At 41.7% G+C, this 14,776-nt stretch overlaps 1 protein-coding gene across 2 annotated transcripts in view; it reads right to left on the minus strand.

Moving 5' to 3' along the window:
* Nucleotides 1-523: 523 nt before the first annotated feature.
* Nucleotides 524-14,776, minus strand: part of znf219 (zinc finger protein 219) — a 22,231-nt gene continuing 7,978 nt past the window's right edge. For both annotated transcript variants that reach the window (XM_005948771.2, XM_005948772.2), the window contains exons 2-5: nucleotides 12,754-12,838; nucleotides 10,199-12,521; nucleotides 9,891-10,037; nucleotides 524-6,953 (exon numbers count right to left, since the gene is read on the minus strand). In XM_005948771.2, the coding sequence (XP_005948833.1) occupies nucleotides 5,779-6,953; nucleotides 9,891-10,037; nucleotides 10,199-12,521; nucleotides 12,754-12,759 (3,651 nt within the window). In that variant the 5' untranslated portion in view covers nucleotides 12,760-12,838 and the 3' untranslated portion in view covers nucleotides 524-5,778. The remainder of the gene's footprint in view (nucleotides 6,954-9,890; nucleotides 10,038-10,198; nucleotides 12,522-12,753; nucleotides 12,839-14,776) is intronic.

A 14,776-nucleotide genomic window follows, 5' to 3' on the forward strand; every position in this document is an offset into this window, starting at 1 on the left:
CATGCCAGTACAGCGCTAACTGTGCAGCTTACAGGTTAAATAAATTTAAATCTTCTTAGTCGGGAAATAGGGAAAATTCAGTCTTAGCAGCCCTTGCTACTCAGTTTAAACAGGCAGGATTTGATTAGGAACCACTGCTGTAAAACACAAATGAAATCATAATTAATGGATATACATTTACAGATCTCTAATATTAGATTTGCTAAGTTATCAGTCTTTAAAGCAAACATCTCTGTGACCTGTAAGCAGAAATGAATATCAAGACTGAGGGAAGCCTGTTTAAATCCCCTCAATATCGGCCAGGAGGCCACAGGAGGGCTCCCTTTGCAACAAGCTCAAGCTTTCTGTATTTCACCCACTTCAACCAGATGCAGCATCTCAACATCTCAAATTCTGAAGTCACAAACACGTTCTTATAGAATGCAGATAAACATGCAAAATAAAGCTGTCTCACTGAGCGTTTTCACACTTTAAAGAACAACTGCATCCTAAATGAACAGGTATAAAAAAGAGAGAGACAGGATTTGTTTTGTGTTTATTTATTTCTAATGTGTTTTATTTTTATTTATTTTTTTATCTGTCCACAAAGTTATATTAGTCACTACTATGTTAGGTCAGTTTTCCCTCACTGCAATGGCAGTAAACTACACAAGAGCCCAAACCCAGCGTGGTCCCCTCACCTCACAAAAGATTTGTCATATTACAAAAAAAAAGAACAATACCCTTTGAAATGACAAATGTATCCTTTCTGGAGAATTTTCTGATTTACAATCAGGATATAAGGTGCCGTTTTCACATCTATTTGTAAATTACAAGCAAGCAAATTGAAAATTGTGCAAAAAATTCGCTGATTTTTTAACAATTGTTTGGCAAAAAACTTAACTGAAGTCAGACAAACACAAGCAATCTTCTTGGAAACATTTGAATACTTTGTTAAATTGTCAGCTGATTTTGTCTCTATTTCTAATTGTGAATTATTCTAAAAATTGGGAATGCACCTTAAAAATCTGACAATACTCTTAATAGCTATTACAAAATTACAGTTTACAACTATTTAATTAAAAACAGAATTTGTAGTTGCTGCTGATACACAAAACATGATGTAATCTTATTTCTTCAGGGCAATAATCAACTTTGAGAACATTTTTTAAGCAACTAATGAATAAATACCAGACAAGGGTAAATACCACAAAAAAAGGGGGCAGACTCTACTCGGTAAAAAGCAGTTTGAACTTAACAGTAAAGTTTAACCGTAACAATATAGACAAGCTAGCTAACACAGGATGTTATATACTCTTTTTGCTTCAATAATCTTTTGGCAAATAAACTGTTACATATTAAACATGTCAATCTGCTCTGATGTCTTAGTATCTCAAGACAAAGGTAGGCCTGTTTGTAGTCTCCTATTTGGCTAAATGTACTTTTAAATTTAGACTAAACAAGTTTAATAGAAGGAAAACCTGTAGCTACCATTAGCATTGCTAGCATGAGTAGTTTTCTTTCCTTGTGTTTACTACGTGTGGTTGTTCAGCACTCTGACAGTGATTATATAAATGACAGAGGACATATACAACCATATTTTTTATTTTCTAGATCAAAACACTGCCCAACAAGATGCCATTGTTGGTTTAAAATATCAAGGCATTACCCAGGGTCAGTTAGTGGATAACGTCTTCCTCAGTGCATTAATTATAACTGATTTCACTGAACAGCAGTACTATTTCTTACACAAACTAGGCACATATCTGATGACACAATAGCAGCTTAGCTTTTAGAAGTCTTTTTTTCTCTTTTACACCATATATAGCTTATTTATGTTTTGCAGTCATGTCATTGCTAATAACATGATGGCTAACATGATGTTAACTTGTGTGCTATTTCGGATGTGTGACACTGCAGGGTGACTAAGGCCCCAGACACACAGGTCTAGAGATGAGGCTGTGATCATCTGCCAACCACCAGTTGCTAGCAAAAAATGTTTATTCACTGACTAGTTGGTGAAAGCCTTTATTCCTAGAAAACTGCTACAGTCGCCCACGGTTTACAAGGAACATGTTGACTTATCTGCACACACTTGCCAGCTACTCTCAGAGCAGTAGTAAAACTTTTGCCTTCAAAGCAAAAGCCACATCGTTTAAAATTACTTGGCTTTTACTTTGAAGGTGAACATTCTCTGTTTGTGTTACAATTTCTTTCAAGGTTTAATGCCACTGAGGAAGCAGTTTGCGAGTGTTTGCAAATAATTCACCAACTTGTGTAGAAACTACAGGCAACCACAACAGTTTGTTAGTGGCCAAAGCAAGAACAACAAAATCTTCCTTATACCACTCTCTTTGAGACCACTTTCAACTCGCAACCTCCAGCAACAACTTGCCAAACAGTCTGGGAACAGTAGCTACGAGTGGTTGTATCACATCCTATATGCAGACAACTTTCATGCAATGTGTGTATGACGTCATGTAAAAAACTGCTACACCTCAATGAAACAGTAGGAAGGTGTTCAAAGTATGAAAAAATAGAAATTGCTAAACATGTTAAGTACACCAATTGTGCATCCTTGGAATGTAATTGTGCATTCATCAGTTTTCAGGTAAGCACATCCTGGTTTCCCTGTTTTCAAGTCACTACAAAGCCGTGCGTGTGTTTGTCTTACTCCTACTAAACTACACCTTCAAAAGAGTAAAATGATTAGCTTAGGTATAAAGATGATTTTTGTTTCTTTGCAATCAATTTGGAAATAATGAGGCCTTGGCTTCATTTTTACATTCAAATCTTTTGTTTCTTTTGAAAACATGCCACAGCTCTGGGACTTTTTGTCATTAGACTTTTATGATGATTGGCAGTCCATTTTATTCCCATCTGCCAGCGGGAGGAGTTGGAGGGACCATTGCTCGGGTTTGTGCTCTCCTTAAAAAAACACAACATCTCTAATGCTATCTGTACAACATTCAACAACACATTTCTCTTGATTTTTTTTTTTTTAACCATAATGCTAAAACAATAATACTTATCATTATAAGAGCATTTTTCCATCTCAACGGCATTGAACAAACACCACACAAACTGAAATAAAAATCTAATAAAGGCCTCAATACCAGATAGTACACGTCACCTTCAAGTGGTGCTAGAGATAGACTGTTTACAGATGAGAGCAGGACATGGAGGGAGAGCAAGCATGACGAGGGGAAAAAGAGAGAGTAAAAGGAAAACGGTGAATTATTTTGTTTCCTCTAGTGTATTTGATTTAGTGTCACATCAGACATGTTTTGGCACCTCATGAGATTAAACACAACGTATATGTGTCTTAGACTTGGGCTTTGGTTTACCAAGGGTTAGTATTATGACCCGAAGTTCTCTAACCCTACTTCTACAACAATTTTTACTTGTCTAAGGGTAGGTAGTTCATTCTTTTAAGAGTCTAGCCATGCTAGAACATAAGGCCTAGTGACCTTGTTTAAGGCCCAATGGGCCTGAAAAAATGGCAAATAATAAAAACAAAAACACAAAAATAGAGGGATCAGGAGGTGAACACAGGAGAAGATGATCAAGAGAATGGGCTGATGTGTTGAAGGGGAATAGGAAAGAGGAAAGAGAGTGTGTCGATATAGGCTAAGTGCTTTTGGTGAGTTTTACAAAATATACCAGGAAGTGCTTGAAACAGAAGGCACGGTGGCATTGACAGTAGTTGTTAAAGGAGACACCACTAAGGGACTTTCACTACAAAACTCATAAGGTGCTCTAAAAAGGGAACTTAATCACATTAATGCACATTAAAGAGTGGTCACAATCATAAATTACCCCATCAATTTGAGTCTTAGCAGATAAATAGAGGCTGTTAACCAGTGTAAGAGAATATTAATGCCTCACATTCATAAATATACCTTCAAACTAGGATAAAGAAATGATTACTGGATGTTTCCACATAAAAAACAAAATGCACTTCATTTTTTTCCTAACCACCAGTTCAGTGGTCGAATATCTGATACACTGACAACCTAGCTGACTGATTTTGCTAATCGATGGGGTAAATCTACTGAAACCACACATTTACACACTTAAAAATGACAACCGAAAGTGACAACTGCCATTGAAAAAACGTTTGGTCTATTGATAAAGTCAAAATGAAAACTACTTTGGGAACTCAAAAAAAAACTTGCACAGTGCTCTGTATAGACATTCCAACTAGTCTTAGCTCACAAACATTATAATCAATATCACCTATATTGATAACCTTTTTCTGTAAGCATCTTGAAAGGAAAATAAACAAAAGTCTGCTTTTTTTTTTTCGTCTTTACAAAAGCTACACATATTCTACTGGGATGCCTATGCGTTTGTTAGTGTTTTAATAATTACTCCTACCATTGTCTTTTCTTTTCTTATTAAAACAAAAAAAAGAAGAAGAAGAGAGGGAAACTACTTATCTAAAACACACCGTAACCCAAGAGTACAGTTTGTTTCTTAGATTTAGTCTTGTCTGGCAGCTAGACTGCTTTCTTTGTCGTTCTCTACCTTGTAAAAAGTTAAAATTTTCCTTTTTTTTGACACAGTCGTAGTCTCTTCAAAACAATGTGTCAGTTGATTGTATTCAGGAGCTCAAGCGTCGCCCCTTCAGCCCTCACACAGACTCTCGCTCTGTGTTCAGTTGGTGCCTTTGCATCCCCAACCAACAACCGCTACCATTGTAAACACTGAATGTTGAACTCTGACCTCCTTTTTAAGCGCTCAGCTTTTGACCTTTCCTCACATTATATCACATACTTTTTTTTTGTTCTTTTCAAGCTGAGCCACAAACAGCTACAGTCTGTGTCAAGGACAATACACTATGATGTAGCATTTCTTTTACAACTGAACTATTCACAACACCCTAGAACCACTTTTAACAAATATTTTGTACTTAAATCGTTTAAACTGTATATTCAGATAAAATGAACGATCTATCAGAGCCTCGATGGGCAAGGATACCAGAGACTCTCTCGACGACATACATGAACAGGCACTAACTGAAAAGAAATGAACAAAAATATTACAAACTTTCTGTTTTTCTTTAGCACAGTCATCAAGAAACACTTTTCTGACAAACAAGGCAGTGATACATACTTGAAGGAAAGCACATGGCCTGTAACGGTTGCCTCATGCCTTAAATTAATAAAGAATAGCTTAGCCGAGGTTTGCAGCTTGAAACGTTTTTAGACTAAACTTTCCTCCATGTCTGTTTGTTGTAGTTTGAGGAGGAACCTGAAGCTGTTCAGTGGTCAGTCCGTCAGGAGAGCATCTAGTTGCAGCTGGCTCCAGCATGGTTAGTGTTGTAGTCTGGGATTTACCAGTCCATTATAAGTGTGGGATAAACGCACGACTCTAGAATGATGCAGGACCTTGCCCTAGATCTTTCGATTATCAAATTGGAGATCATCGTAAAAATCACCCATCTTTCGGTGAAGTCTGAAAAACAAATAGAAAATGTGGCCGACAAAATCCTGAAAAGATGCGTCCATGCGCTTTCTTTTTACAGGAATTTTACCGTATTTTGTGGTGGACCACAAAGCCAAGGAGACAAATAATGACGGAGGAAATACCATAGCTTCGGCTCTCCTCTTTGTCAAGACTCCTCAAGACTGCCCAGAAATGAAGGTATGACAGGGCAAAACATCATTAACCATAAACAACTTCTCTCTATGTAATACTTTCTGCCCTTTCTTCAATTCTTTGTCAAAATTTGTTGGAAAACAATAAACCCAACATTCCAATTTAAGCGGTGTCATTGAAAACATTTTAATCTCCTCAGACTCTATCCTCCTCCCCTCCAACGTGGTTAGAGCTCAGGGCTGGTGAAAGAGCGAGGGACATCCTCAGGTCTTGGTCTTGTGAATCCTCCAGACTGCTATTCTCCAAATTCTCTTCAAATTCTTCATCTTGTTCATCTCTCTCTTCATCAATTTTGCCCTTGAGTTCAGGAACATCTGTTACATTCTTTGACACTGAGGACATGGAGTTTGGGTGTTCAAGAGCATTACCCAGATGTTCTGCTGTGTGCTGAGAGAGACCATTAAGAGTTTGGGACTGAGTTAAGGACCATTCTCCCATGGAGGCCTGGGACTCGGCCTCACTTACGTGCCTCCATATTGTCAGAGGGTCGAGGTCAGAGGGATCCATCCTTGGCCTTGTGGTCTTTGAGGTTCCATCATCATCCAAGATCACTGAAGAGCTTCTTTTGCGCCTGGACTTACTGGTGTGGTTGACCTGGAGATGCATGGCCATCAGCTCTGCTGATGATGTTCGAAAAGGACAAAACAAACACTCGCTCAGTTTGACCCCTGTTGAACTATCCTCTACGGCATCCTCACCACCTTCCCTTACACTCATGCCTCCATCCTCCTCCATCCCTCCAAGACCAGGTGAAGTGCGACGGGACAGATCCAGTGGTTCAAAACCACCCTCCTGAGTTGATGGCACGGGTACTTCCTTGTCACTTGATGCTTGAACCATTCGGCTTGTAGTAAGGGGCTTACGTCGTGACACCTTAGGTGCCTTTGGTGGAGGAGACTCCCTGATCCAGCTTCCTTCCATTCCACCTTGGTAAAGAGCGCCCATTACTCCAGACAGGTACCTGTACTGGGTCTCTAGGTCAACATCCCTTAGAGCTGCTAAGGCCTTTCGATGCTCCCGCTGGTCTGGAAGTCCCAGGAGCCAGGACTGCTGGCTGGGTCGAGAGGCGGGGTTGTCTGTTGGAGCCCGGTTGACCGGGCAGTGGTTGGGTTGAGATCGGCGCTGCTTGACCAATCCAGAGGTTCCAGAGGTCAGACTGTTGATAGTGGAGGTGAGACCAGAGGAGGAGGAATTTGAGGCAGCTGATAAGGCATTGCGTTGCTCCCTGTGGTGCCGCTGGAGATGGTACTTCAGAGAGCCAGATTGAGTACCCGCATAGTCACAGTGGGGGCATTTGTAGGGTCTCTCACCTAGAGAAAACACAACGAAGAAAGTTTATTTATAGAACAGTAAAAATAAAGCTAGAAAAATATTTTAAAAAACAGTGGGACTCATTAGATGCCCCAAAATGGGTGTTCACTGGGTAAGAAGGAAAAAAAATATTCTGGTGATTTTAAGTATTTTTATATTACAGTTAGTGAAATACCTTTGTGTTAGTATTAATGATATCATATACCAGCTATTTTATGGCATACACAATTTTGATTTCACATACAGGATGTTTTTTTTTTTCTTCAGTAGAAACCTGATGGTACTCACCTTTGACCCCTGAAAAACAGTTGCCTCTTATACACACATATACAGTCATGCAAAAAAGAAAGCTTTCACAGGTCCTTGAAGCCACATGATAAACTATGAATACTCTTGAGACTTCCATTGGAATTAAATACTTAAGTAGTACCCAGGTGCTGCTAATCAAATATGCTTGATTAAATGATCATCAGCAAGTCGGAGCATTTCTATGAAAGCAGAATTTTTAGCAGTTTTCTGGTCTGGCAGGTTCAGGAGTGTGTTAATAAAAGGACACAATCTTCCCAGGAGTGGACGTCTCTGCAAATTCCCCCCAATTCGACACTGTCCAACAAACCGCAAATGACCTAAGAGCTGCATCTCTGACTCTACAGGCCTTAGTTAGCATGTTAAATATTAAAGTTCATGACAGTACAATTACAAAAAGATTGAACAAATATGGCTTATTTGCAAGAGTTACCAGGAGCAAGCCTCTTATTGCTAAGAAACACAAGCATATAAACTGTTGAGCACAGTTGTGAAACAGTGATTATTTGGGCTTGTTTTGCAATCACGGAACCTGGGCGCCTTACAGTCATTGTGTCGACCATTAACTCCTCTGTATACCAAAGTAATCTAGAGTCAAATGTGAGACCATCTGTTTAATAGTCAAAGCTTGTTTCAAACTGGGCCATGCAACATGAGAAAGATCCCAAGCACAGCAGCAAATCTACAACAGAATTGCTGAAAATAAAAATTCAAGGTGCTGTAGTGGCCTAATCAAAGTAAAGATCTCAACCTGACTGAAATGTTGTGGTGGGACCTTAAAAGAGCGGTTCATAAGCCAATAAACGAATCATGTTTTTTCACAGGAAAGCCAGTTTTGCAGATAAAACAAGGTCAGATTGATTTTTTCCAATATCAATATATACTTGTACTTTTTTTATGGCAGCTAAAATTAAATTTCCCTGCAAATAATTCTTATTTTTTAATCACTTTTACTCCTATTTACTGAGGACTATCTCATGGGTACACTCTGTGTGAAATGCAGACCTGAGGACAAATTTCAGCAGTCTAAATGGTTTCATGTGTAAAAGATACACAAAAAATGCAATCATTTTTAAAATAGGTTAAAAGTACTTTCACTATGCTTAAACACCACAGCAATTATTGCAAAATCGTAACATTGCAAATAAGTAAGGCAAGCAAGTATTTTGCAAAATTTTGCAATTACTCAGAACTGCTCAAAGGTCATTTGAGCAGTTCTGAGTAAGAGGTGCAGTTACATGTTTTAAAGAAAGATGGCAGTATTCCATTACTCATTAAAAATTACACAGCTGGGAAAGATAAAGGGGATGATGTTGAACATTAACAGCAGGAAACGTTAAACATATGAAAAACGTAAATGATCTTATTCCCAAGAGTCAAAAAAGAAAAAACTGGTCACATAGGAGGAACGCAGGCGCACGTACAGATGCAGGGACAACTTGATTGTGTTGGTGAAACAAACACTAAAGACGGAATAAAACTCTCGATGGGAAACGAGATTCTGAAGAGAGCATTATCATAATTTGATGCATTTGCTTTAATTACTGACCATGTGATAATCACTTGATGGAACAGAGGCAGTAGTGTATGAGAAAATGAGCAGTGCATGATTGGGAAAAATATAAACGCGTTGAGATAAGTCCTTTCAGCTATAAAATGAGTAATGATAATGGCAACTCTTAAAAAGACTTCACACTGTGCATTTTTTGGCTGCTGTCTTTATGGGAAGTTCTCCAGTTAGTAGTGATAGGTGGCATCGCAAAAAATGAGAGATGGGTTTTAATTTTGATCAAATACATCACCTGAAGGCAAATAATGAAAAGTGACGATGACTCATGCTGATAAAGGCTTATGAATATGGAACATTAATTAATAGTATGAGTGTGAGTGGTGTTTCAGATTCTAACTTTCATTAAAGTCCAACTAGTTGGTTATCAGAAATCCTGTACTCAGTTTTTCCTCTTTTTTTTCTTTTTGTCCTAAAAAAGTTTATTAAAATGTTTTTTCTCTTTACAGTATTTAAGATGGATGTTAAAGATTTTTGTTACAGATTCTTGTTTCAAAGACAGCGAATTCTCTGCAATTTTTCATGCATTTAATATGTGCATTATTTAGTATTTTTATGTAATTGACAAGAAATAAATGTGTCTATAAAAATAAATAGGTTATTAAAAAAAAAACATCAAACCACACCAGTTTCATTTAGCTAAATTTTGCATTATACAAATCGAAATAGAGACATGAGGATTACTGTTTAATTAGTGGAGAAGACATGAAAAGGTTTTCTTTTGTACCGTTTACTGGTAGCAATGTTAGAGGCCAGTAAGAGAAGTGAGCAATTTCCCTTTTTAATCCCTGGAGTGGCTTGATTTTTTCCCCCCAGAAACTACTGTTAATATACGCTCAAGCAAGGCACTTAAGCTGGAGTTGCTCCGGTGGAGCAGCTCAGTTGCCTGCAGTAGAGGGCTATGATTAGCGCTGGCCAGGCCTCTGGGGTAAAATCTTTTAAAAAAAGAAAAAGAAAAAAACTGTAGTTCTAGAAAAGCAACGATGCTCAATGCAACCTTTCCAGGGATTTATAAAGGTTAAAAAAGTAAACACGGTTTGTTAAACTCACAGCAGTATCTCACCTGTGTGAACTCTGAGGTGCACTTTGAGATGGTGTGAAGAGCGAAAGGCTTTGCCACAGTAGGGGCAGTCTTTTATCCCTCTGCCACGCACTCGCTCCCTGGTGGGAACTGAAGGTATGGAGGAGACTGTCGTCAGCCCATTTTCTCCTGCAAGTAGGGAAGAAGGGAAAAAAGTGGAAAATGTAAAGATAGCAGCTAAGATTCTAATGACAATAGAAAGTTGAAAGTTGAAGTTGAAAAACAATGTATTCTTATATGATAGCAAACAAACACAAACCAAAGAACTAGAAAAAACACTCATGTCACACCTTTGAAGCTTGAGATGACAGAGTGAAACCCCACAGCCCCTCCAGCTTGTTGTGATCCACCACCCATCAATTTTGATTCCTGTCTCAGTTCTGCCGTTTGTTGGGATCCACCGCTGTGTAGCTGGGATTCTTGTCTCACTTCACTGCTGCCTCCTCTTCCCAGCCCCACTCCTCTATGATGACTGCTCCCTTCCTCTTCGCTGCCACCTCCTTTCTGGGGCCTCTGAGTGTGAACTCGAGCATGAACTACCACCTGCTGTAGACTGCGGAACAGCTTTCCACAATCTGGGCATTCCCATGGCCCTCCTGGTCCTCCGGTCTCTTCTCTAGGATCCAGGCCTCCAAGGTAGGCTCTGACTTGGTCGACCTCTGTAATCACTGAACTCCGCCCCGGGCCTCGTTGCCCTTGCTGCTGGCCTCGCTGATGAGGCCTTTGTTGCTGAGCTACCGCCAAGCTGCGAGCCACCAGCTGCCACCAAGTTGCCTGATCTCCTCCTTCTGAAACTGTTGCTGGAGTTTCCCCGGTTCCCCCTGCTCTAGTCGTTCCCCCTCCTCTTCCCGAGTCTGCTCCCCCTGCAGTACCACTGCCACCACCGTTTCCCATCTCTGCTACTTGAGCCACTGCTTGAAGTCTCTCCATGCAGCTAGCCCCACTGCCATCACTAGGCAAACCGAGATAGCCCAGGATGGCTGACTTACTCAAACCCATCCCAATTCTGCCTCCAGTTTCTCTCTCTGGTCTTCCCTGACCTCCTCTGGCACCACCTCCTCGCTGAGTCAGAAGGAGACTGGAGTAGAGGGCGTTGAGGGAGCTTTTAGACTGCTGCTCAGCACTTCCTGGTCCCCCAGGGTTTCCCAGTCCAGCCTTGAGGCCAAGTTTGTTGAGATGAACTTTCATGTGATTCTTTAGGAACCAAGGCTCCTTGAAGCCACGGCCACATACCTGACACTTATGGTCCAATGAGTCCTTGTGCTTTCGCATGTGTCCCTTCAGAAACCATGACTGCGTAAATCGCTGTCCACAAGTGTCACAGCGAAATGCTGGCAGTGGAGAGGACCCGCCCACTGCAGCAACTGATGTCAGCTGTGGGTTGCTCGGGGTTGGGGCTGGCGTGTGGGTTGGCGTGGGTACTGGGGTGTCGGGGGTTGCGATGATGGGCCTCGAACTGTAAGCTGGTGGAAGAGCAGGTACATCGGGAGAAGGGTGGCACTCCTGTAAGTGGGACGCCAGGCTTTCTTCTTGGCTGGCAGAATAGGGACAAAGAGTGCATTTGTATGGATTGTGGAGAATGCGTACATGCCGCGCCAACTCTGAAGCTGTTCGGAATTTTCCTTTGCAGGCATGGCAGCGAAATGTAGGCGTGATGGAAGCAGATACGCCCTCCCCGGTGGCTGAAGAATAGGGAGAGGTCACGGACACAGGGTCCTCTGTCAGCGGAGGGGTCAAGGGTGTGCTGTCATCCAGTAAAAAACTGGGGTTCTGGTCTGTCTGTAGTCCATCATCGAGACCTTTGACCTCACCATTGACTTCATCGTCTTCTGTGAGATGCTGGATGAGAGCCCCAGGCAGTAAACGCTGGTTTGGGTGACTTCTGTGATTCGGAATTAGGTCTTTGTGGTTCTGCTGGATTTTGAGGTGCTGCTTTAGTGGAGCTGAAGGGAGCCCAGTCCTATACAGAGCTGAAGCTCGCCGGTCTCTGTCCAGACTGTGAGCTCGTGCATGAAGAGACAAAATACTTTGGAATCTGAATCTCTTTCCACATACATGACAGGGATACCTGAGTGCAGGCCCCGAAGAGGCCCCTCCAACTCCAGGTGTGGCCCTGGTAACAGTATCCTTCTGGAACAGCTGGAGGTCTAGTTCATCACTACAGTTCCCACTCTGTCCTGAAGACAGGGCCAGCTCCAGGGCACCACACCCGAGTAATGGTGCTGATGGTGTATCTGGCGGAGAGGAGTCCAAACAGGGGCTGCATCCAGCTTCTTGTCCCCCTCCTCCTGGGAACAAAGCCACTGCCGGCGTTGGGGATGGAGGTACTCCATCCAGCCCTTCCTCATCATCTTCTTCATCAACATCATGGTGATTCCTATTATTACCCTCGTGGAGGGGGAACGGAGAGAGGGGGAAATAAGGCGCAGTGTCCGGGCTCTGGGGGGAAGGTTCGGAGCTGTGAATGGGCAAGACAACAGGGCTATCAGGGAGAGAGAGCTGAGTGTGAGGAGAGGAGGTCTGGGGGCTGTGGTCTAGAGACGGCAGCGTTGGGGGCGACTGGGTCTGCTCACAAGAAAGAGACAACACACACTCCGGTGGAGAATCCATCCTCTATCAGTAAAAAACACAAAGAGAGGGAGAAAGACAGATAATGAGCGGCAACCAGCGACTTAAGAAGGAGTTAAAAGTTAAAAACCTCAAGAAAAGGTTAAATTTGCATGTTGTGCATAATTAGCTTTTATAGCACAACCTTGGCCAGATTTTAAAAACTCCACAAACTTCGAGGGTATGAGTCTTTATATGTTGATGCATGCGCATATAAGAAAATAGAAAAAAGTCCTACCAGCATTGTGTGTGATGTTATGCCATTCTTTAGTGTCTCTGCTGAGGGGGGACACAGTCCTGTGGCAGTCTCCTCTTGTAATTGTCTGAGGACAAAAACAAGCATAGAAAGCTCAGAAAATTATTTGCAACCAAAAATCTAACAATTACTGCACTTGAAGTTGTTCCCACCCTTTTTTTTAAAAGCATGTTAAGACAATTATCTAACTAAAGACTTTAGGTAAATTAGGAATAATAGTATCAGTGTAATGCTTTTGAAATATCCAGCGATGAACTGCAGGTAGCAGAGTTTTGCCGAACAGGATTAAAAGCTATTTACACGAAGACCCTTTGAACAGATTCCACCCTAAATTCTGATTGCAAAGCACCAAATGCACACTCAACAATACATTTTAATGCACGTGCATGTTTACTACGAAGAAAATCTGCATTTGATCGTCACTTGCTCCTCAGCCTGCGTTGGTGTGCGCATTGAATGTGTAACAGGTGTGCACCTGTTCTGCCTCCTGCATGTGTTCAGCGTACATGCTGGCATACTGTTAGCACATATGGGATGATTATCTGAAGTGTGAACGTGCATTGGTGTGTGTGTGTGTTTAGGAGTTAAGGGCACCACCACAGGACACGGACTGTCCCAAACAGGATGGGCGCGCAATGTTTTGACTTCCCCACACACCCTTCCTGAACAGTCATACAGTAGCAGCTTTTTTTGCTTAAATCAGGCCCGGACGCACTCACACTCACAAACACACACACTCACATATGGTATGCATGCACCTAGCCAGAACAATAAATCTGCTGTTTGGGTGTGGTGGCATTCACCCATACATTGCTTAGTCATGCTTAATTGTTGAAGTCATTTATATATGTGAGCTTATTCTGCTGCTGCCGCCGCTGCTGCTGTTGTCTCGACTGTACTGCGACTGTCACCCCAGATAACAGAGTCAGCTGAAACGTGAAGTGTGATACTGCGCATTGAACACGCACAAGCATTTTGGCAGGGCACGCTCACACGCCCAAATATTTTGAGAGCGCAGCACTTCGCCTCACTTCCACCGAATTTGTGTGCGCCGTGGCTGGTTTTTGTCCATCATTTTTGCAGGAGTTGAGCACCCACAACACAACAAAAAGGTCATAAATCACTGTGGCAAAAACAATGGAACATCTGTGCTCGCAGGTGTGTCACCCACATTTTTGTTCACATGGCGGTATGGTCACATATGTGTTTATATGGATTTGAGTATTTGTGTGTGTGTGTGTGAGTTACTGAGGCTTGATGACAAAGAGATTCTCATGTAGCCAGTTGACATTTTAGCTCAGCTATGACTCACAGGGATATCACACCATATCAATCACATAAACACACACACTTACACACACACACTCTCTTACACAGACACAGACAGTCCTTTCTTAATCCACCATTATTGTTCTTTCTCTCACCATATTCCTTTCCCTTCTGTCTTTCTTTCTCTCCCTGATTCATACTTCTTCCCATCCCCCTCTCATTCTCTCGTTCCCTCCCTCCCTCCCTCCGTCTATTATTCACTAATTTTCTTTCATTCTCTCCCTCTCCCCTCTCTCTCTCCTCTCTTTTTTCTCTCCTGCAGTGTTGCCAGTTGGCAGAGTGCCAAGGAATGCTGATATCAGCTGGTAGATTGGGCCCTGCCAACATGGCGAAGAGCAAAGAAAAAAAAAATGAGAAAGGAGGCAGACAGAGAGAAAGAAAGAGGGAGACACAGACAAATAGACAGAGCAGTTACAAACTGGGCAGCATTAAAAAAAAAGAAACAGTCTCAGAAGCCATGTGAACGAAAATGATTTAATTTGATTGGCAACATGGTGTTGAGGGTAAAAGCAAAGAAACCAAAAAAAGAGAAAGCGACATGCTAGAACAGAGAGTAGCAGAGAAATCAGAGTAGTGATAGTGGCAGGCTGGGGCATAACATGAAGAGAGAGCAACATTTAAAAACCATTTTGAAAGTCAACACAGAAATACACATGCAGACAGAGACGGGGGGGGG

This window comes from Haplochromis burtoni, unplaced genomic scaffold (assembly GCF_018398535.1).
Source record: "Haplochromis burtoni strain Fernald_Lab_line unplaced genomic scaffold, NCSU_Asbu1 Contig_609, whole genome shotgun sequence".
NCBI lineage: Eukaryota > Metazoa > Chordata > Actinopteri > Cichliformes > Cichlidae > Haplochromis > Haplochromis burtoni.